The 22,837-nt window shown below is 51.6% G+C and overlaps 1 protein-coding gene across 2 annotated transcripts in view; it reads right to left on the bottom strand.

Moving 5' to 3' along the window:
* The window catches only part of STK24 (serine/threonine kinase 24), a 70,802-nt gene that overhangs the window by 35,402 nt on the left and 12,563 nt on the right, over nt 1-22,837 (bottom strand). The window contains exons 1-2 of one of the 2 annotated variants that reach the window (XM_040991197.1): nt 8,657-8,762; nt 7,316-7,553 (exon numbers count right to left, since the gene is read on the bottom strand). In XM_040991197.1, coding sequence (XP_040847131.1) covers nt 7,316-7,553; nt 8,657-8,730 — 312 coding nt within the window. In that variant the 5' untranslated portion in view covers nt 8,731-8,762. Of the gene's footprint in view, nt 1-7,315; nt 7,554-8,656; nt 8,763-22,837 lie in introns of those variants that run through there. The other variant, XM_040991196.1, reaches the window with a different exon arrangement.

Here is a 22,837-nt window from a genome sequence, read left to right as displayed (position 1 = left end):
GCCAAGGCCTTGGGACCCTGCACCTGCATGCGAGACCCAGTAGCTCCTGCCTCTTCCCTTTAGACCCACCTAGCTCCATTTATGGTTTCCATTTGGAGAGAGAACCAAGATGGAAGATCTGTTTTTCCCTTTCCCTTTGTAACTCTACCTTTCAAATAAATTGTAAAAAGGAAGAAAAGGGCAGTGCAAAGAAAAGAAAGATTGAAAATCAAGTAATTACTTCTGACATTGGTCATCAAGTATGCCAGAAAACAGATCCAGGTCCACTTCTCTACTCCTGGAATCAAAACCCACCTGTAAGTATTAAAGTTTAGGGCAGGAATACAGGGTTTAAGGGAGAACCAAGAACTGCCCATACTGAGAATGTGCAGGGAGGGGCTGTCTCTCCCATCAGAGCATACTGCATTCTGGGAATACACAAGGCCACGTCTAGCACCAGCCCAGATACAGCCTCTAGTGGGACACAGGGCTACATCCAGGTCCAGCCCCAGCCCAGACACAGCCTCTAGTGGGACACAGGGCTACATCCAGGTCCAGCCCCAGCCCAGACACAGCCTCTAGTGGGACACAGGGCTGAGTCCAGCAAGAACATGGGCACAGGGCCACATCCAGGTCCAGCACCAGCTCAGATATGCCAATAATCCCTGCTGTCAACACCAGAACAGAGGTGACCAAAAGCTTCCGGATGCTGCCACCTCCACGTGCTGTTGGAAACTTTGCTTCCCAGCCTGTGTGCGCGGGCTGCCTTTGCAATAATCACTGAGCCTACATAAAATCTCGCTGGGCGTGATGTGGTTCAAAGGGTCCTTTAGGGTGGTTACAGAATCCCATGTACCACCCAGCAATGTCATCTAGCCTCCTGGGCCCAGCATGGCCCCTCAGCCCACAGGGCAGTTTCTTTTCTTTTTTTTTTTTTTAGATTTATTTTTATTGCAAAGTCAGATATACAGACAGGAGGAAAGACAGAGAGGAAGATCCTCCATCCACCAATTCACTCCCCAAGTGGTCATAATGACTGGAGCTGAGCCAATCAGAAGCTAGGAGTTTCTTCCAGGTCTCCCACATGGGTACAGGGTGCCAGAGCTTTGGGCTGTCCTCAACTGCTTTCCCAGGCCAAAAGCAGGAAGCTGGATGGGATGTGGGGCCGCAGGGATTAGAACCAGCACCCATATAAGATCCTAATGTGTGCGAGGTGAGGACTTTTAGCAACTAGGCTACCACGCTGGGCCCATAGGGCACTTTCTTAAAAATGGCCCTACTGACACATGGGAGGGTCAATTCTCAGCCACAGCTGCCTTGTGTGCTAGTGGACAGCCCAGGCCACCCCCTCATGAGTAGCGACACTCAGACCGTTAGTGAGGGAAGGTACAGGTTGTGTAGCCAGCACGAGTTAGGGGGTCTTGTTCTCTACTACATCCATCACTCCAGACCCTCTTCTCTGGGCAGCACGGTCCTTCTCTAGTGCTTTGAACTGGGCTTGGTGATTCCAATGCAAATACAGTCCAAATCATATGTCTAAATATACAATATTAAAACAGCATCTCACATTATCCACCTCAGTGAAAATACTGCTGAGACTCTGGTGAAGGCAAAGTATAAATGAAAGAGAAGTCCCTTTTTGTAAGCAAGTGAGGCATACAACACTCCAGATACAGCAGGCACATATATGAATTAAAATGTTTATGGAGGAACCAGTGTTACAGCACGGCAGCTTAAAGTCACTGCTTCTAACTCTGGCATCCCAAATGAGCTCCAGTTCAAGTCCCAGCCACTCCACTCCACTTCAAATCCAGCTCCCTGATAATATGCCTGGGAAAGCAGCAGAAGATGGCCCAAGTGCTTGGGTCCTTACCCCTCGTGTGGAGACTGGGATGGAGCGCCAGGCTCCTGGCCTTGGCCTGGCCCAGCCATCCGCAGCCATTTGGGGAGTGAATCAGTAGATAAAAGAACTCTTTCTGTCCCTCTTTCTCCCTGGCCCTCTGCACTCTTAGAAATAAATTCTGTTTTAAGAAGATGCTTTCAGAAACGAGAAATCAGCTGAAATTCTACAGAGGTTGAGACTGGAAATCATTGAAGAAGGTGCTGGGAGAAAGGATTAGCAGTGAACACTCCTTCCAGCAAGATGAGTTCACTGCCACGCAGCTAAGCTAGGCCAGGATTTCCTTTCTGAGACAGTCAGAGATCACGACACTGTATATAACACAATACATACTGGCCCAGGTAGAGCATCCTCATCCGCGAGTTTTTCTGGCAATAACACACAGAAGGCTCTCGCTCATCACTGTCTGAACAAGACTGTGTCACAAAGCCAACGGTGCCCATCAAGCCAGGCTGGGCCCAGAGCAGGTGCATGCACCCACACGGCAGCCTGGTTCAGAGACTGGGCAGCCACATGCACCAGCAAGCCTTTGACTCTCTCCCCAGGGAGAAAATGTCTGGGTTTCCTATTTCAACCAGAGCCACTGTTTTCCAAGAAAAGATGAGGGACAAATGACAAATCAGAAGGTGCCAAGCACATCACTTGGAAAAATTTCTCTGAGATGACTGTAGATCTGTAATGTTACCACACAACCTCTACTCCACAGCAGAGTAACTCAATGTGGGAGAGTACATGACTTTTAAAATTCTTCAAGGGAACTGCTGACCTCAGCTTGCTGTAGAACTGAATAGGTCAAAACTGCCCTGACCAATTTAAGGATCTGAAAAAAAAACCTGCTCATGAGTCAGGAAATGCACCATGAACACACATCTCCCTACTAACAACATACAGCCATGACACCACTGCTAGCCAAAATCGGAAAAGCAGACCTTTTATCTTCTAGCCTAGTATCTGATTTTCTTTGGTTAAACCAGCTTTCTGCTTGAGAATATTGAACAGTATATTCAACTTTAACATGTTAATCTGGTTTTCGGACACAAGAATTTTGAGTCAGTTTGAGAGCATGGATAACCTTCCCTTTATTAAATTTGCTACAGCTCTCTGACATGCCAGGCACCTTACACGCACACCCATCACCTTAGCAGCCCTGCATGGTTTTGCCATGTTGCTGTGGGGGCCCACTGCCCACGAGCACCCAGACAGTACAGAAACCACGGCAAGTGAGGAGAGACGCTGGACCGCAAGTCCAAGACGACTACAATGTGGCCATCCCGATGGGCTGGCAACCTCAAATCAAAAATATCCAGGGATTTACACTGATGATGAAAACAAGCAAAACTTGAGAATTGCTGCATAAGAAAAAGCAGGCATAAATACCCGCACTGCACCACAGTGTTCTGTTTCTATAATTCATTTATTTGAAAGGCAGAGAGAGAGCAACAGAGTGAGAGCATACTCTCTCATCCACTGGCTCACTCCCCATTGGCTACAAAAGGAAGGTCTGGGCAAGGCCAAAACCTACAGTGTCCCCTGTGGGCCGAATGGACCCAGATCCCGAGGTACCATCAGCTCTCCCCCTGGGATAGGCAGCAGCAGGAAGCTCAGATCTGGAGCAGAACTGCAACCTGAACCCCGACACTGAGCCATAGGATGTAGGTGTCCCCTAGAGCACCAAGTGGCCCCGGCCCCACAATGTCCCTTCAAACGCTCTTAAGAGCTTTGAGTCTAATTTTAAAAGAAAACCAAAGAAGTGATCTCTCCTGTACACTACCCTACAGAGCTTCATTCTGACCCTGTGGGTGGCATTTCTGTGGTAGAAAACTTCAATGGTGTGTGACAACTGGGACGTGGTAGCTTGTAAGTAGTCAAACATTCTGGCTGATTTAACTTCCCCCAAATCAAATTACAATGAAGGAGCATGATCATTTCTAGATCTTTCTGCCCACATATCAGTCAATACAAACATGGACTGCCTTGTTGCACTGTTCCTTCTCCCCTCTCCCTCCCGCAGCCACCACTCAGTTGTTACTCACAGTTTTGTTCTTCATCTTGGGATGGAAAATATGTGGCAAAGCAATACTGTGATCACAGTCACATGATCAAAATTAGCTCTCCCCTTTTCCCGATCCTCGGCAGCGGCCAGCACACTGTTGTGGCCAAGCCCCTTCTCTAGACCAGATGAAGGCAACACAAACAAAATGAGGCCCGTGAATGCTGACCCAAACAGTGAGGAAGCCCGTTTCTGGTAATCTCCCCTCAGCCGGGGCTGCTGCGGACCGTCCTTAGCCCAGGTGACACCCTAGGGCCTTCCCCAGTCTCCTCCCACAGGACTGCACACGCTCCGCGAAACACTTCCAAAAGGCAATGGAGATCACATTGGACACAATTATTTCAAACTTCTGGTCAAAGGTTCGTCTGAGAATTTAGCATGTCTCACTTGGCAGCTGATTTTAGCTTCCTGAGCCTTTCTGCCTGATGAGCAGTCTCTGCCCTGTCAGATGGCAGAGGGCCGAGGGTCCTGGGCCACTCTTGAGGAACCTCTCGGAATTCCAGTGCACAAGCGTGCAGGCCTGCCTGCACCACGGCCTCACCCCATGCCATGCAGTGGGGCAATGGATAGCTTTACATGTTCAAGAGATCAACAGCAGCCGTCCACAGTGGTGATGCTATTCCTGACATTCCTATAACACTCACATTTCCAAAAGGACAATGTAATCTGCCCAGGAAAACATACGAAGCACTTTAGAGAAATTCACAAACCTGTTCGTGTGAAGGGAAGGCAGGCAATGGAGAAAATGAGGCCCACATGACTCCATGTGCTCACAGAGCAAGGGCGCTGGGCAGACCGGCCAGCTGGATGCCAGGCCCATTTCCGCCACCCAGGGAGAACCAAACCAAGGATATCCCCAGGCTGAACATGGTCACCTGATGGAGCTCTGGCTGGGTGGCATGGACAGAGATAAGGGGGAACATTCTAGGCCTGGGCATGTGGAACGTCCCCCTACAGGAGACTCCAATTTCCCCGCACACTGACCTATGACCTAAGGCCAAGCAGGTCTGCGTGTGGAGACAAAGAATGACAACACGGAAGGGCCTGAGTTCCCAACAGAGTGCTGCTCAGAACCATCTCCAGTCAGCGAGAGCCAGGCTGCCCACGGGCTTCAGGACAGCAGCTGGGCTGCAGGGCCAAGCTTCACCAGGGAGCCCTCAATGAAAGCCCTCTGGATCTGGAACCTGATGTTCTAGAAGGAAAGACTCGGGCAGGATGAAAGCTCTAGCTGGGTGCGGTCAAAGTAACACTATTCTTGGCCACAACTGAGCTATTCAAGCTGAGATCTCTGAGTCACTGACGACAGGTGTAAGTCAGCAAAAACCCAGGAGGCTCGGCCACATCTCCTGTCCCTGAAATTGTAATTCAAAGTGGTAAAGAAGCATGAGCACAGCGCATGGACAGCAGCTGGGAATCCACTGGAGCCTGGTGCTGAGACCACTTCCCAGAGCACACCGACAGAGTGGATGGCCCAAGCTTCGTCAGCTAACTGTTCCTCACCAGCCCATCTTGGCATTCCTTGGGGAAGTACTATATGCTCGACAGTGCGTCCCCCCTGCCCTGTGAAGATGCAAACTGACTCCTCACCATAGCAACACTTCTTACTACTGGCAGTCTTCCTCTTCCTCATCCCTTCCTTCACACATCACTGGGTGTTACAATCCAGCCTGATCCTGACCACCACACATTCGGCCCTCACAGAAACCAGTGGGAGCTGCAGCCTAGTCAGGGTGACTCCCAAAAACCCCCACCAGGTCCACCCCCTGCCCTGGTTCCTGTGCTTGCCAGTATGCACGGCAGACTCACCCAGTCTGTCACATATCCCATTTAGCTCTTGTACATGTCAATGGGTACTGAAGCCTAGTTCAACCCAACCTGCCTCACTATCCAGCCCACACACATGCTGGTGGGTGTCATTCTGTTTAGCCATTCTGTCCCAGTCCTGGTTTTCATGATCTCCTGTGGGAGTGGTAACTCAAGAGGGAGGTGCCCACTATTTCCCTCCTGGGCCCACTCCTGGATCATGAGCTTTCCAGGTGGTTCTGCAATTTAGCTTGACAGAATTAGCACCCAGTGCCAGCATCTGCCAGCTCATGCTGTGGCATAGTCCAACCAACCCTCACCCACTCTGATCTATGCTTGCTGTCAATCCAGCCTGGCTTTTCCCTGATCTAGTTCACATGAGGCACACAGGTGTTGCAGCCTTGCCCAATCTGGTCTGCCCCCATCCCAGTTCATGCTTTCCAGTGGGAGTGACGTTTCAACAGGGGAGCCCTCTACATTTCCCCTACCCCCGGGTCTTACATGTGTTGGTTGGGTGCTGTATCCTGGTCTGCCATGGCCCACCTCACCTTAGCTTTTGCCAGTGGGTGCTGTAGCCTGGCCCAGCCCAGTGCACCCCCAATTCCAGCTCAGGTTGGTGGAGGCTAAAGGCTAGCCCAGCCCAGCTGGCACCCAGTAGAAGCCCTCATGTGTACTGGTGTGTCAAAACAGTATTTTCAAGTCCAGTGAAACCAGCCCTCATCAAGGCCTAAAAACCTAAGAGACATTTTCAATTTTCTCTGTGGTACAGAAGGATCACCCTACATCTAAAATGGCAAAAACATTTTCGTGTAGGGCAAGAAAGCTGTTTGATTATTAAATCTATTAAAAACAACTGAGTGACGGTATGGGAGTTAGGCCTAACAGCCAAATAGCAAAACCCCACTCAAAGCTGAGTTTCAATTGCCAGCACCAGTTCCCTTGCCAATACAGACCCAGGAATGATTCAACTAGTTGGGTTCCTGCCTCAACTGCGTTCTCATCCCCCCGCCCGGCCCGGCCCGGCCCGGCCCCGGTGTGAATACTGAGGGAACAAACTAAAAGGTAGGAGGGGCTTCCTCTGTTCTACCCCATCTGTGCTTCTCAAAAAAGCAAGCCAAAAGCAAATCTTTCTTTTAAGAACTGCTTCAAGGTCAAAGGCAATCTGTGGTGCCTTATCAACTATAACTGCTACTTTACTGGTGATTATTTATTTAGTTTTCTCAAGATTTTTCAGATACATTCATCATTTGTCAGCAGCAATTTCTAAAAAGAGCATCAAATTAAACCATGTTGATGACTTTTCCCACCAATCATAAATTATCCTAGAATCACACACTGATTTAATAAGAAACTAGTTTTGGCGACCAAGTCTTACTCAGAAATACTTCATCATATGAAAAATAATTTCAACATCACATGTTTTCATCAAAAAAACATTCCCATAGACATTTCAGATGACAGAACTGAAGCCATATCCCAGCATCTCTCCTTCTTCCAATAACGTGCTAGTCCTTCGCGGGCACCAGTCAGGACGTGGTCCAGCACAGCATCACGGGAAGCAGGCGCAGTGTCTTTAAGCCTACCTTCAGATAAGATCCGTAGTACTTGGTTACGTAGGGACTGTCGCACTGACTCAGCACGGTGATCTCTTGCTGGATGTCCTCTATCTCATCTTCTGCTTCTTCCAGATCAATGATTTTTATGGCAACTACTTTCTGAGTCCGATTGTCAATGCCCTTGAACACCTCACCGAAAGAGCCCTTCCCAATTTTCTCCAGTTTTGTGAAAAGCTCCTCTGGGTCTGCTTTCAGATTCTGCAGAAGAGAAAGAGAAGAGGAATTGAACACTTTTAGAGTCATGGGTAATGTTGCGAACGTCACAGCCCACCGTCTCCCCAGGACAATGTGCTACGTGGGTCATGGGCCAGCCTGGTGTGAGCATGGTGCTTCAGGCTTGCCCGTGGGGTTCCTGGGCCTTGCCCACTGTGTCACAGACAACAATGAACACCCATCTAGTTAGAAAAACTGGAAAACTCTCCAACTTCTCTACAAGGCAAATAAAAATCTAAATGTTTATTTGAATTTGTTAGGACAGATTTATGAGTTTATCTTTAAAAATACATTCTTTTCTGAAGTCCTCTTTTCTCCCCTACTGTATCTCCATATTTTCCTCAACTCCACTGGGTATTTATTAAGCCATGGCCTGTCTTATATAAAACACTATGTAACAGGATAAAAAGGCATAGCCTATATCATTTCATGGCTGGCCATGTCTTAAAGCTCACTCGAAACAGACAGCCCTGTAGCAGCAGTCCCACCACATCTCAGGGAACAGCAGAGGCCTCTTTAAGTGTCACACAAATGCTGTGCCCCTGAAACAGCTTCTGAGGACTCCTCGCCATCAATATGATCAGGCCAAACACACCTGTCAACACCTGTGGTTCCACCTGCAATATTCACTACCAAGAACATCAACACACCATCCCAAGGACCCTAGCAGCTCGTGGAGATTCAAGCACCCATCCTGAGCTCTGCAGGCAGTCCAAGTGGCCTGCAGGGATGATGGAAGGGGCTTCCTGTCACCAAACTGAGGCTGGGCCCCAGGAGGCCACCCACCTGTGACAACCTGGCACCCACAGGACAAGGCAGGCTCAGAGCCACCAACCCCAACACACTCCTCAGAACTATGCTCACAGAAGAGGCTGCTGGGCCAACTTGCCAAAATCTGTCACTCCTCCAAAGAAATGGAAATAAAAAGGGACACGAAGAGAGGAAAGAAAGACAGCCATGAGGAGCAGGAAAGCACGGGGTTGTCCCCAGAGCGGTGACCCAGCTGGGTCACAGGCACAGCATTCTGGCAGCCATTCAAGGCCCCATGAGTGACATGAGCTAAGCCCTTGCTGGCGCTCCCAGGGCTCCCGGAAGTCAGGCAGCCCATTTCTCACGGGAGACCCTGCTGCGCTTTCTGCACTCCTGGACCCCCACAGACAGGACACCATGTCAGGCCATGCATGAAAACCACATTCATGAAACCTACCATCCCTCTCTAAACACAAGCAGGGAAATATGCCTAGGGCTTGACAGGAAGAAAGGATCCCTAAGACAGTCTGTCCCTCAGGGGAAGGGGGCAGCCCTGCAACACATACCCTCACAGGCAGCCAAGGACCACAGTACCGCAGTCTTACTTGGCCTTGACCCTCCGTCACTTAGCTCCTAAGAAACTAAACAAGCAACCACTGAGTTAAAAATGAAACTGTTGACCTTTATTCATACTTGAAGTACTGCACTACAAACATCAACTGGGTGATTTTTCTGAGCCATTGTTAAACCACTCCCTGTTGTGGAGTTGAGTTTCAAATGTTTTTTTTACCAGCATACTCAGGAAGGTTGAACGGCTACTCCAAACCATAAGACACCATCCAAGCCCCTGGCCAGGACAGTGAACAGCCAGCAGCCAGAGCCCAGGGTTATTATCTCCAGTGAAGACTGTTCATGAAGTTGTGGGCAGCCCTAAAATGCTCTCTGTCTTCAAGCTTCCTGAATACACCTGCTGAGCACTCTTCAAAGTCACACTGGGAATGTCTGCAAAGGATGCCAGAGAATCCCGGGTGGAAGCCTCAGATCCCACTCAACCTGCACACCCCTGGAATGTGTACCTGCATCCTGCTCTCCAATGACAGCTGCTGGAAGGAAAAGATGCCAGGGACACCCCATTCACCCCCTTTTTCAAAGGTAATGATAAAGGTAGTAAGCAGCTGCTGTCCATTTTCAGCAGCTGTGAACTTGGCAGTCCTGCACCCTTCCCTCACCACCTCCCCTCCCTCCAACCGGAGGCAGGGTGGGCCTCCTTTTCTTCAAGGTCAATCCCAAAAGCTAGGCTTTGGCACTCATTCTTCTCTCCTCCATGAGCAGCCTCTCCTCAGCTCCCTCTCCTTGCGCCCCAGCAACATGCTAGGTTTCTCCCATCTTGCCCTGCTGGACCCGACAGCCCCGCTTCGCCACAATCCCCTCCCTTGGCGCACCTGCCTGAACCTCCCTGAGCTGCAGTCCAGCTCTGTTCTGCCTCTGGCCACTAGCAGGGCAGAGCCATCCCTGTGCATTTCAATCTCAACCACGCCTCCCACCTCCTGGCAACCTTCTAGCACTCTGGCATCCACAAGACCAGCTTTCAGCTCCTCTTCTCCCATCACTTAAGAATCTCCACGCAGACTCTCCCCAGGTCAGCCTTTAACACAGGACATGCCCCCAGGGTTCCTTCTAGGCTCCCGCCCCTCTACTCAGGAGCAACAGCCAGGCCAACACCAGGGACAGTTCCCAGTCATGCCCAGGGCAGACCCGGACCAAGAGCCACCTGCCCTTAGGGAAAACATGAGTGTCATAACTGCCAAACCACTGGCTCCAGCCCTGCCAGAGATGGGCTGCAGTCAAGCATTGTCACTTCTCCAGCCCAAGGTCAATGAACAGAATTCACCCTTCATCTGCTGCCCCTGCCCCAGGACAAACTGCAGCGCTGTGAGAAGCAGGTCCTGCTCACCTCTGCAGCCTTGCACCTGGGCACAGCGGACAGCATGCAACTGATGGGCAGTGTCCGGAGTGAGAGGAAAATGCTACACTGACAGCAACAGACAGGACTCCGGTCCAATTCTGCAAGCTGAGCATCCTCAGAATCTCAAACACTTCTGGCCCCAAGCACTTCAGCTAAGGACAGTCACCTTGTACAGAGCACACCCTAACTCAGAGCTCCCGAGGCCTGGAAAGGCGCACTCAGGGTAAGGACTGGTTCCAACCTGGTGAGCAGCAGAATCCCCAACAAGGCCTGCTGCGCCCCAATCACCCAGCTGCACCCCAACTCCTGACTCACTCCATCTGCTGTGGGGGATAAGGATTAGACAGCTCCTGAGCAATGCACCCCCGCTCCAGGGCCCAGGCCCATCCCTGGAGAGCCACTCACTAAAGAGCAGCACCACGAGGGAGGTGGGACAGTCCTGCCCAGGCCCCACCAACCACCCTACCCCCAGGACCTTCACGAGCCAATAACAGAAGAAACTGGCGGGAGTTTAGCTGATCTCTTTCACCATAGAAGCGGACAATGGCAGTGGCAAATGCAGAGCTCAACTCCCCAAACGCTAGGGCCTGTGACTGCACAGCCCCATTCCTCCCTCTCTGAAAGTCAGCACCTAGGCAGGGTTCTCTTCCTGCTTGTTGCTGCTGGCTGAGGTGGTAGCATTTTCAGGGTACAGTTCTCCTAGGGAGAGAGGCCAGCCAAGTCCCTGGCAGCTCCTCCACATCCAGTCCTGATGCAGGCAGACTGGCCCAGGAGGACAGGCAGACTGTGAGAGAGCAACACATCTCACAGGAGGTGGGCAGGGGTGGAGGGGGCTCCAGCATGTACCCCACCCCTGTGCCACACCCCTTTCAACTGTGCCTGCCGCTTCGAGCAGGAAGCAGAGTCTAACTTGCCTTCCTTCCAGGCTGGCTGGCCAGGCCTGAGAGCTCCTGTGATGTCATACGTTTCCAAGGCTGAGCCTCAAGAGACCCCAGTTTTCACTTACAGCCTTGTAATGCTCCCGTCGACAAGCCTACTGGGCAGGCCACATGGGAGAAGCACCAAGGCCTATTCAACCCCTGGCCAGCTGCAAGACGTAGAGAAGTGTCCCACTGTCCTAGCTCTGCCCAGAAAACCCAGGCCTGGGCCCTCCTACCCATCACAGCCACATGAAAGGGCCAGGAACACTGTGAAATCCCAAATCACCGCGGCTGAAGATTACTGCATGAGGGACTTCTTGCCCCCACCATGGTAACAGGGTTCAACAGAGCCCACGGCAGCAGGGAAGTCCCGGCTCGGGGAGGGTGGTGCTAACAGGCATGCTTGGGAGAAGCACTGGCTGGCTCATGAACTGCCTCTTTCCCTTCCCCCTGGTCTAAGCTCAGAAAAACAGCAATTTTCAGTCTTTCGCTATCTCCCCAGAAGGCTGCCACCTGCACAGTTAGTGGTCACACTGTGGTCTCCCATGCACAGTTGCAAAGCTAGCAGATGTTCCTACAAGAAGGCAGGCACCTGCCATGAGCAGGTCACCAGGGCACTACACACACCCCCTGGCAGTGCTTCAGAAGCTCCTGATCGCTGTGCCACCCTGAGGCCAGCAGGAAACCAACGCCAGGGAACGCCCACTTCCAAAAGGGACCTCCAGTCTCCACCACCGGACTCTGCTCTCAGAGGTGACAGATCGCTTGGCAGCAAGGGTGCTGCTCCACCAGTCATGGGTTCTCCAGAAAACTCCACGCTGAAACAAAGCACTGGCCTCAGTCTCAGGTTACAATCCTCCCACCCCAGCCCAGGGCCACTGCTCCCAAGGGGACAGCCTCCTGTGATACAGGGAAGCCAGGCCACATCCAACTCCCTTCCAGAGACTCACTTCTCGTAGAGCAACAACCCTGGGGTGAAGAACATGGAGATGTTAGTGGTTTGGGGGCCCTGGCTTCACACTGAACAAGTCACCTACTAGTCGTTTGCAAGGTACAGCTGGGGGATATTACCTCTCCCACCAAGGAAGGGCAGCAAAAAAAAAAAAAAAAAAAGTTGGTTCAGCTGTGGGGGGGAAGGAAAGCATGAACCCCAGGTGACCTTAAAAGCCGCTTCCAACTCTAAGGGAAGGTCTGTGATAGAAAGTGGAAACAATTAAAATTTCTAAAATAGTGTCTAACCAGGTGAAAGGCAACCAGAAGTTGAAAATCTCATTCCTGGCACAGAGTTCCCTGGCACAGCCAGTGCCAACAGGAAGCAGCACCTGCTTCTGACGAGGCAGAAGGTTCTCAGCACGGCACTGGCACGAGAGGGGCGCCCCCCATGAGGCCCCACCCTGAGACGGGTCAGGGGGCCACTGCTGTTACTGGGGGGGCTCCTGCCAGAAGCAGGGGTTCAGCTACCTGCCTGCCCTTCAGCACGGAAGCCCCACCCATGCCAGCGCCACGCTCCTGGACATCTCCAGAGTGGTGAGGCTCAATTCATTTCTAAGCTAGTCTGTGCTACTGTTGGAGGAGCCGAAAATGGAGTCAGGCAGCACCCAAATACACAATTCCACCAAGGCCATCCCCCCTCCATTCTAAGGAACACCCCACCCTGCATATGGGCAGAGCTGGGGTCATGAAAAGTGCCGGGCAGGGGTGCCCACTGTAACCCTGCACATCCTCCTCACACTTTTCATCACACCCCTGTAAATTTTAGTTGGCTAAATTCTGAGACTTCCTACGTACTCAGAGTTTGTTTCTAATTGTAAGATTTGGAAAAACCATACTTAATCAAAGCTAAGTTCAGGATACTAAATAGTGGACAGAATGGGCACTTCCCCGGGGGCGAGCCTGCACTTGGCTCCCTCTACCTCTCCAGGGCACCCGTGAAAACCTGCCCTGGCCTTGAGCACCCAAGGGAGAGCCCACTCAGCTCCTCCCCGCGGCAGCCCGACCATGGGAAGGCAACATCCAGGGCCCCTGGCTCAGCACCCTCAAGCTCTTCACACAAGGCTACCTGCAGAGAATGGGCTCTGAACTCCAACACAAGCTCCGAGGAAAAACAACATCACCCATCGATCGACTCTGAGGCTGAGAAATCAGACTCAAACGACAACTTCAATGGACCAAATTCTCATGTGACATGTGCTGCTTCTACTTTGTTTAACCCTGTGTCTGCTTCATTGAGCACAGAAACCAGCCCTCTAATTTTTAGATGGCTTTTCTGAATAGCCGGCCGCTTCTTGCGGGCAGTGACACCTGCATCCAGACAAGGTGGTGATGAACCATAAAAAGATGCTAATGAAAACCACAAGGCAAACCTCCCCACTCCAGTCTTGGCAGATGCAGGTGACAGTGACACAAACAGCAGGAGAGGCCACAGCAATCACCCTGCAGACACGCAAGAAGGACAAGGGGGCCCTCAGAAGGGCCGTGGATTTCAACAAGGCAGCAGCATCAGCTGGCACCACCTACCCCACCCACATCAGTACCACATCTGTGCCCGGGAAGCCACCCATGCAACATTCCCATCAAAGCTCCCAAATCCAGGTGGAGAGAGGAAAAGGAATTCACCCACCCAGTAAAAGCACATAATCGAAATTACTTAGGAAAAAAACATTTAGGGACCATCACAGCCACACAGTAGGTTTAAACCCCAGCCTGAGTTGACAGCACTCCACAAGGGCACCAGTTCGAGTCCTGGCTACTCCACTTCTCATCAAGCTCCCTGCTAATGACCTGGGAAAGCAGTGAAAGATGGCCTAAGTCCTTGGACCTCTACACCGATGCAGGAGCCCTGGAAGAAGCCACAGGCCCCTGGCTTCAATCTGGCCCAGTAATCTGGCTGATTTACTGTGGAATAAATCAGCAGATGAAAAGTATCTCTTGGACCCGGCGCTGTGGCCTAGCAGTTAAAGTCCTCACCTTGAATGCACCAGGAACCCATATGGGCACAGGTTCTAATCTCAGCAGCTCCACTTCCCATCCAGCTCCCTGCCTGTGGCCTGGGGAAATGGTCGAGGATGGCCCAAAGCCTTGGGACCCTGAACCCACGTGTGAGAACCAGAAGAGATCCTGGCTCCTGGCTTCGGATCGGCACAGCATCGGTCATTGCGCTTGCTTGGGGAGTGAATCATCGGATGGAAGATCTTCCTCTCTGTTTCTCCTCCTCTCTGTATATCTGACCCTGTCACGGCCTCTGTGGCAGCATTCACCATTCACCTCAGCCACCATAGCTCTCAGAGATGTTACACGAGACCTGCGATTTGTTATGGCAAACTATTTCCTCGCAGTGTGCAGTTTAAATTCCACCCGAAAAAATATTATCATCTAAGAGAAAATCTGAAGAAACATTGTAATGTATTTGACAAAACACAAAAACTGGGGCAAACAGATGTCAACTGCTATACATTTCAACACCCAGGTCACCGTTTCCAACCAAGGACAACTTCTTAGCGTTCTCTTTCTTAATAGTTAGAGGAATCTTAAAAGCAGCATCTATTACTACCTTTAAATGAATGTTTCAGATAGAAACTGCTGGGGCTAACAAGAAATACATAAATTACCTATTTTTAAAAACATCAAAAATCAAAGAAAAAGTTCCTACACCATACCATTTAGGTGAACCTACTGCCCTGGACCAGCAGCATCTGATGCACCTGCATGTACACAGCCCACTCCCAGGCCTCAAGAAGCCCTGGCCGGAAGCACTGCGAGGTCAGAGTTCAGGGAAATGTGACCCTGGACTTTATGGAGACAGGACAGCCACATGGCTCTGCCTCAACAGCACGGACGCTGGCCAAGCCCGTCCAGGTGGGCGGCCCCCAGGACCCACCGGGTGCCACACTTTTCCTTGGCACCACACAGAGTGGACAAAACGCGTGTCGGTTCCCAGAGTCCTCGCACCAACAGGCCTGGCCCTCTGCCCGGTCATCTCAGCCACACACAGCTTCATCTTGAGAGTGCAGTCCCAAGGAACCAGGCGTCCTCGCAGCACAGCCCCAAAGCTCAGGGCACGTCCCAGTCCAGCCTGAGTGCCTCCCCTGGGCTCCAAGTGACCACTGCAGCCTTTGTTCAATGAAAGCTCCTGAAGGGCTGACAGATGAAGCCCAGGCTCCTGTGAGGTAATGAATAGGGCAGCTTTCTCAGTGGGAACCCTTGAAAAACGCACAATGTGTTCCACATAAATCACACACTGTGCTAGGAAATGAATACTGGCACCTCCTTTATCAAAACCAAAAACACAAGAAGCCAAGGAGAACATTCTGGCCCGTACCACAGGGACAATGTGCACAAACCAACATTTGCAGCTCCCGGTTCCAAAGCTCCACACCCTCCAAGAACGCAGCAGGTCAGGCCGCAGGTCTCACAGCAGCTCCGTGTGACAGAAAACCAAGTTTCACAACAGAGCCAAGCAAAAGTGGGTACAAGTCCTATACAAGACGCCCATAGTCAGCAGGGGGGGGCTGTGCAGACCCATGTCTGTCCGTGCACTGTGGGGCTAGCCCCTGGAAATGAAGGTATGCCAAAGCTACAGGTACCTAACAGGCAAGGCTCACCCTGGTTACCACACTGGAACACCATAACCAGCAGATCAAAATCTGACATGGCCTCTGACTCACGGCAGGTGCACCTACCCAGCCCCATTAGTATCTCCAATAACAAGTGTGAGTTATCAGGAAACTGTGACCATCCTAGGAATCCATTCTAATCAGGTTTCAGTCAATAAATTTTGTTTCCTGAAAATCACAGGCTTTGAGAGGCTGACACAGAAACGCAAAGGTCATGGACAAAAGTGAAGTGCCAGACATTATCCTGCCCAGAGGAAAAAGAAAACCATCATCCAGTATTCCTTCCTCCTGAGGGGGTCCCGCTTCCCACAAGCCCTGCATGCTCCAGGACACGCAGGTCCCGCGGCAGCTGTCCTGTGCCCACAGCATGGTGACCAGCAGGGCAGTTCACAAGCCCGAGTCCTAGCTGGATATTCTCTCAAGTCTTTCAAAAATCTAAAAACCACTCTTACCTCACAAGCACAGCCCTTAGCTTAGACTGTCAAAAAGACCGTGCACTAACCCTGTGTGCATAGCCCGCAAAGCTGGTGACAGGCCCAGCATGACTCCCCAAGCTCCCCCCAAGGACACAGGGCGGCTTCTCAGTGTCGGCAACATGCCTCCTCCTCCTCCTCGGTCACAAATGGAGACACCCAGGCTCCCTCTCCCACCCCCAGCTGTCCAACATGACCACATGGGCACCTGAACGTCACATCAAGGGCACCCTTCCTCAACAACTCAGCCAGTCCTCGGCAGAAGCTACTGAGCAGGAGAAACAGAGAGAGGCTCACTGGGGTGGCAGAACAGGTCGGTGGCCTCCCTGCTTTCCATTGAGGCCAGAGTCCCAGCATGACGTGGAGAGAGGAGGGAAGGACAGGCTATCCCCCAGGATGTGGGTTCTTACCGTCCTTGGCAGGCAGCACACTAGGAAGGCTGCAGATAGGGAGCCCCTGCTTGTCCCCAGGCAGTGGCTGCTAACACCCACAACAGGCACCCAGAGGATGCCCTCAGGCCTGAACTTGCCCTGCCCTCATGTTTCCTGCTACACAGCAGCTCTGCCAGGGGGCTGTAAGCCAAGCACAGCAGTGAGAGGAGGCCTCCCCTGGGGCAGTGAGCAGCCAACACTGCCAGTGCCTGAGGGCTGGCCTTGCTGCCTGCAGGGGGCAATGCACAGACACACCTCCCACACCAACAGCTAGAAAGCAGCAAGCAGGCAGCCTGGGCACTTTTAGGTCAGCAGTGCTGGCCAGAAGCCACACCAGGCAAGGACATTCCTATTTGTCTTCACTGTCTGCATTTCTACCAGCTGGACCACCTGGCAAGTCACTCCACCTCTATTCCTTGGTCACCACCATCTGCCAAAGGGTCCCTGTGTGGCAGTGAGGATGGAAGGAGTGATCAGGTACCCTGCTCATGCGGGGTCAGCTTGAGGTCAGAGGCAGCTGGCCCTGGATGGTGGTTTGCCCCTGGTTTCCCATCAGCATAACTGACACATGCTCTCAACTGCTCTTCATTAACTCCACTAATCCACAGAAACCCTCACCAAATGCTCATCTCTTCCAGAACACTCCTCCTAAGGATGACAGAAACTTCAAGCGCAGTGCTGCTCTACAGCCTACCCTGACCGCTTTCCCTGACCCTTCTCTCACCACTCTCCGGTCTGCAGCTGCCTGGCTTCCCCCGCCTCCCTCCTGCACCCACAGCAGCACTGCAGACCCTCGTGCAGAGCGTCACCTCCCCACATTCAGCCATGGGACCCCTTTCTGGCTCCCAAGGAGAGAGCAATCCAAGTGGAAGGAATGTGGAAACCACATAAGGGATGAAACCTGTCACCACTGCTGGGCAACATCAGGGATGGGGGCAGAGAAAAAAGATTAGCAGTACACACGAGGGTCATTCTACAGGTCCCAGCACAGCAGGCTGCTGCCCGCTTGGCACACTGCTCCTCCGTGGCCAGGTGAGCCAGCCTGCCCTGCCTCCCACCAGGCATGGTGGCATCTCCTGCTCTCCAGTGCCGTGGTCCCCTTTCTCATACTAATACAGGAACACAGGCGTTAGGCAACAGTGTTAGGGCAGAGATGAAAACCACACACTGTCCCCTCCATACTCTCTTCCTCTCCTCAGTGTCCTCAGAGGCTGTGGAAATAATGCTACAATAGGAAATGCATAAAACATAAAGGGGAGAGGGGAAGGACATGAGGCCTGGCTTGGCGGGCTCGCCCAGCACCACGGGGCACAGCCACGACAGCCACACTGTGCCAGACTATGTTTAAGTCCCACAAGGAGAACCTTCCTAAGTGGTTACAGACACATTTTAAAAAATACAGCCACTTCAGAAGGTGGCTTGGCAACTCCTCATCAACACAAAACCACCATGGGACCCAGCAATCCCACCCCCCAAGATGCATACTCCTTGTTCACAGGCGTGGCATCACACGGAAGCCAGTTACTACAAGTCACTTGAATGTACCCCTGAAATGAGCCAGCCTGATGACTCGGAAAACACATCTCAACAAGACCATTTATAAGAAACACACACACCGTAATCTTTACACATCTGTCCCCCCCTCAAATGACTGCAAGGGTTTCAGCATGAAGACGTTGCAGTTCATCTCCCCAACAGGGCACAAAGTGAGGGCTGAAATGTCCAGTGGATAGAAGCAACAAAAAGGAAACACGTGGCTCTCAGTCCACAGCTTCAGCACGTCCCTCTGCCTCCCAGCCATGTCCCCCAGTCAGCGCCCCACACCAACCGGGAAAGCCACAACACGCTGGCCACGGGGCTTCAGGCTGACCAACTGTGTCCCAAGTTTAAAGAAAGGCATGTCCTCCTATTAGCAATACTACGAAAACCCTGGGGTGGCTGAGTGAAGAGTAAGGAGAATCATGATACGGATACATACACACACACACACACACATACACACATATAAGTATCAGCAGGTGTGTGTGTGTGAGAGAGGGAGAGAGAATTCAATAATTTCATTGTTACCTCTCCAGAGATAAAGAAACTATTCTGCAGACAGATGAGCCACCAAGGTCACAGAGCAAAGCTGCTGCTGGGCAAGATCTGCGTGCACGCACATGAACACACGCATGACACCTTTACCACGAGGACATGTCCCTCCTGGAACAGACACAGGTGCTGCGGACCCAGCAGGAAATGGTGTGTGGAAGGTATTTTCTGCTCACACCTTCATTACCACCGCTGCCATTCTAGCTAAGAAAACAAAACCCAGCATCCCAAGGCAAGATTTCTGTAGCTCAGGTACCAAGTGTGGTCTAACACAGCTTTTTCAGCAGCCCCCAGGAGCCAGAAGATGCAGGTGCCAGCTAGCGAAGCTCTCCTCGCCTCGTCCACACACCCACAGTGCCTGGGATCCACACAGGTGCTGGGTGCTGGCCCAGGGCACAGCTTCCTATTCCTGTTCCCAGTGGGAGAAAGGAGGCTGATCTGGGTGGATCGCCAGCTCTCAGGACATCAGGATTTCCTTGGCCCCACAGTCCCAGAGCTGCCTGGCACCTGGACCAAATGGAAGCACTTAGAGCAGCAATTTAAACAGGCAGCCTTTGGGAAGGTGTGCAGCACTAAATAAGCACACTGAGTAAGGGCTGGGGGACAAAGGACCAAGGATGGACGGAGAACAATGCCTTCACCCTTTTTGCACACGCTCCTCCTCAGCACCTGCCTGAATGCCTGACAGACAGGAATGAAGACAGAGCAAGCGCAGCCCTGGGGTTCAATGCCAAGGGCAAGAGGATCCCACACACCCCCACAGTACCCTCTGCATGGCTCCGACACACAGCCTGCATAGGAGCTCCTCCACTCCAGACTGAGCAACAGGCATGTTACAGATCCCATGCCTGGGCCAACAACACGTGTGTCCATGACAAGGACTGGTCCTAATTCCCTGAACCACCCCCACTCTGGGGCGGGGCGGTAACCCAGCGCCCCTGGGAGCACTGTCCCTGGGGTCACTCTCCTCAGGACTTATCTTTCACTGCCTCTTCTACCTACATGCCCAGGAAGGCACAGCAACTCAGTTTCAATCCAGACCCCACAACTCAGGATGCAAACACAGAAGCTGACAGGATGGGTGTGTGGAGACAAACACCACATAAACCATGTTGCTAACACAGCAAAGCTATTTCACTTTGGGGCCCTACCTGACCCCACAAGTGGCAAGACTTACAAGTAGGAATAACCTCACTCCAACTGAAAAACTCCTCAGAGACCTGCAGTCACGGGCCACTCTCTTCTAATACACTCCGAAACCAACAGAACAAGAATGAGGAGAATAGCCCACCACAACAACACACAAGGACAGAGTCCCAAACCCAAAGCTCAAGAGACAGCCATCATCCCTGGGCTGGGGGCGGGTGGAGTCAGCTCCACACCTCATGGCCTAGTTGGGTCTGCTGAGCACACTGCACCTGGGTCATCCTTCACCGAGGGCAGCACCAGGGGAGGTGCCCAGAGGGCAGCCATGTCTCTGGGCCAGTCCTGCTCCTCCAGGAATGGCTGAAAAGCCACAGGCAAGCAGGGAGCCTGGGAAGGGTCCGGGGACGGGGCAAAAGGGCAGCCTCCATTGCAAAGCGTGAACGGCAGAACTCCCGAGAGAGGAAAACCTGTCACATAAAGGCTTCTCCGTCCTCTGGAAGTGAGCCACTCTCCACTGCTTCCTTCAAAGGTCTCCAAAGCGTTAGCACAGTAGAGATAGAAACCGTAACAATCATCACCAACATAAGCACGTTAATTAAAAGCAACAGGGAAAAAACAGAAAAGGATAAACACTACTGAAAATAGTGACATAAAGAAAGGTGAGGATGGGCACCACCCAGGACACTCCCACCCCATCCTGGGTGCTTCCCATCCAGTTTCCTACTAACGCATCCCTGGGAGGCAGCAGGTGCTGGAGGAGCCCCTGGCTCCTTATCTCCTACACCAAAGTCTCAGGTTCTTGACTTCACCTGGCACAGTCCTGGGGCTCATGTGCTGGGGAGAAGGGAGTAAGGGGGAGAGGAGACCAGTACAGAAGCTCTCTACCTCACTGTCTTCCAAACAAAATGCAACTAAATTACAATTTCTAAAAAAGAAAACACAGGCTACAGCCCCGAGGCATAGGAAGTAAAACTGCTGCAAGCTGTGATGCCAACACCCCACACTGTGCTCCTGCCCATGGCAGCTGCTCCTCTTCTGGCCCAACTCCCCGCTAGGCCTAGAAAAAGCAGCGCAAGTTGGTCCAAGTGCTAGGACCTCAGCTACTCCACGTGGGAGACCTGAACAAGCGTCTGGCTTCACCTGGCCCAAACCTGGCAATGCAGCCATTTGGGGAATGAACTAGGAAATGCAAGATCTCCTTTACGCCCCTTGCCCACTCTTTAAATTAATTAATTAATCTTATTTTTTAAAAAAAGCTCATGCAAGGGGTCAGTGCCATGGTGTAGTAAGCTAAGCTTTTCACCTGTGGTGCCAACATCCCTTATGGGGGCTGGTTTAAGTCTTCTTATGGCCTGGGAAGGCAGCAGAAGAAGGTCAAAGCCTTTGGCCCCTGCACCCAAGCAGAAGACCTGGCAGACGACCCTGGCTCTTCTAGGAGGATGGAAGATCCTTCTCTCTGTAAATCTGCCTTTCAAATAAAAATAAATAAATAGTTTTTCTTTAAATCTTGGGTAAAACTATATGTATCTATCTATCCATCTATCTATATGACTATATATAAAAGAAACTATAAGGGCAGGTACTGTGGCATGGCAAGCTTAGCAGCCATCTGCAGAACCGGCATCCCAGAGGCACACCAATTCAAGTTCCAGCTGCTCCAGTTCTAATCCAATTCCCTGCTAACAAGTGTGGGAAAGCATCAGAGAATGGCCCACCTGGGAAAGCATCAGAGAATGGCCCAAGTGCTTGGGCCCTCCATCCTGTGGAGAGCTAGAAGAAGACCCCGACTCCTCACTTTGGGGTGTGTCTCTCCCTGTCTTTGCCTTTGAAACATATCTTTAAAGAGAAAGAAACCAGAAAGATGTTAGCTGGAAGCAAGACGCTGTGTACACCTGTCTACTGCACCTGAAAATGAAGCTAACAGAAAAACTTCCGCCTGCAGAGGTTTAAGGACGATGACAAGGCTCATCAGTTAAATTTCCGTGGTTTCTGAAAGCCTGGAGCTATCTGGGCAGCCATCAGTGCAGGACACATCACAAGAACTGAGTCACTTTGCGCCACTCAGACACTAAGACCAGGAGTGAACTCCCAGTTTATCTCTGCTGCCTTCTTATCCTGTCCCAACTGCAGAGAGCCCATTTTACACCTGTGAACTTCAAGAAGAGCAGAGCTCGCTAATGACCCCCAACCCCCCCCACACACACCCTCCACAGAAACCTCAGAGGAGGCCAGCCTTGACTTCAGGAAGGCTTCAGGCTGCCGCGTGGAGCCAGCCACCTGGGCTGCACACGCTGGTTACTGAACAGCCCGAACCCGTTCCTCTCAGTCACCCTTGGGAAGAGTGAAGAAGCTAGGGCAGCAACTGGCTTTCTGCAGCGGAAGCTGGAGTCCATCAAACTTGCACTGCTGCACTGCTTCTAAATACCTCTCCACAGAGAAATCAACAAAGTAATAAACACACTAAAAATCATCTGAAAACTTCAGGAAACAAGTATGTTTAACCCCATTAAAAACGGTGGGAGTGCAGGCTAGTACAACCACAATGGAAATCAGTATGGAGAGTGCTTAGAGAATTGCAAATAAACCTGCCATATGATCCAGCTATATGGCTCCCAGGAATATACCCAAAAGAAATGAAAACTGCATATGAGAAGGGGATCTGCAATCCTGTATTTACAGCACTAAAATCTACAATAGCAAAGACACGGAAACAATCCAGACGCCCATCCAAAAAGCAGTGGCTAAAGAAACTGCGGCACATCTACTCCATGGAATATTTATTATTCAACCATTAAAAAGAATGAAACTATACCATTTGCAACTAGATGGTCCCAACTAGAGATAATTACGCTCAGTGAAATAAGTCAATCCCCAAAAGACAAAAAC

The sequence above is a fragment of the Ochotona curzoniae genome, unplaced genomic scaffold (assembly GCF_017591425.1).
Source record: "Ochotona curzoniae isolate NIBS_2020 unplaced genomic scaffold, NIBS_Ocur_1.0 contig_64, whole genome shotgun sequence".
Lineage (NCBI taxonomy): Eukaryota > Metazoa > Chordata > Mammalia > Lagomorpha > Ochotonidae > Ochotona > Ochotona curzoniae.
The sequence above is the reverse complement of the archived record's forward strand: the minus strand, read 5'-3'. Positions and strand labels throughout refer to the sequence as shown.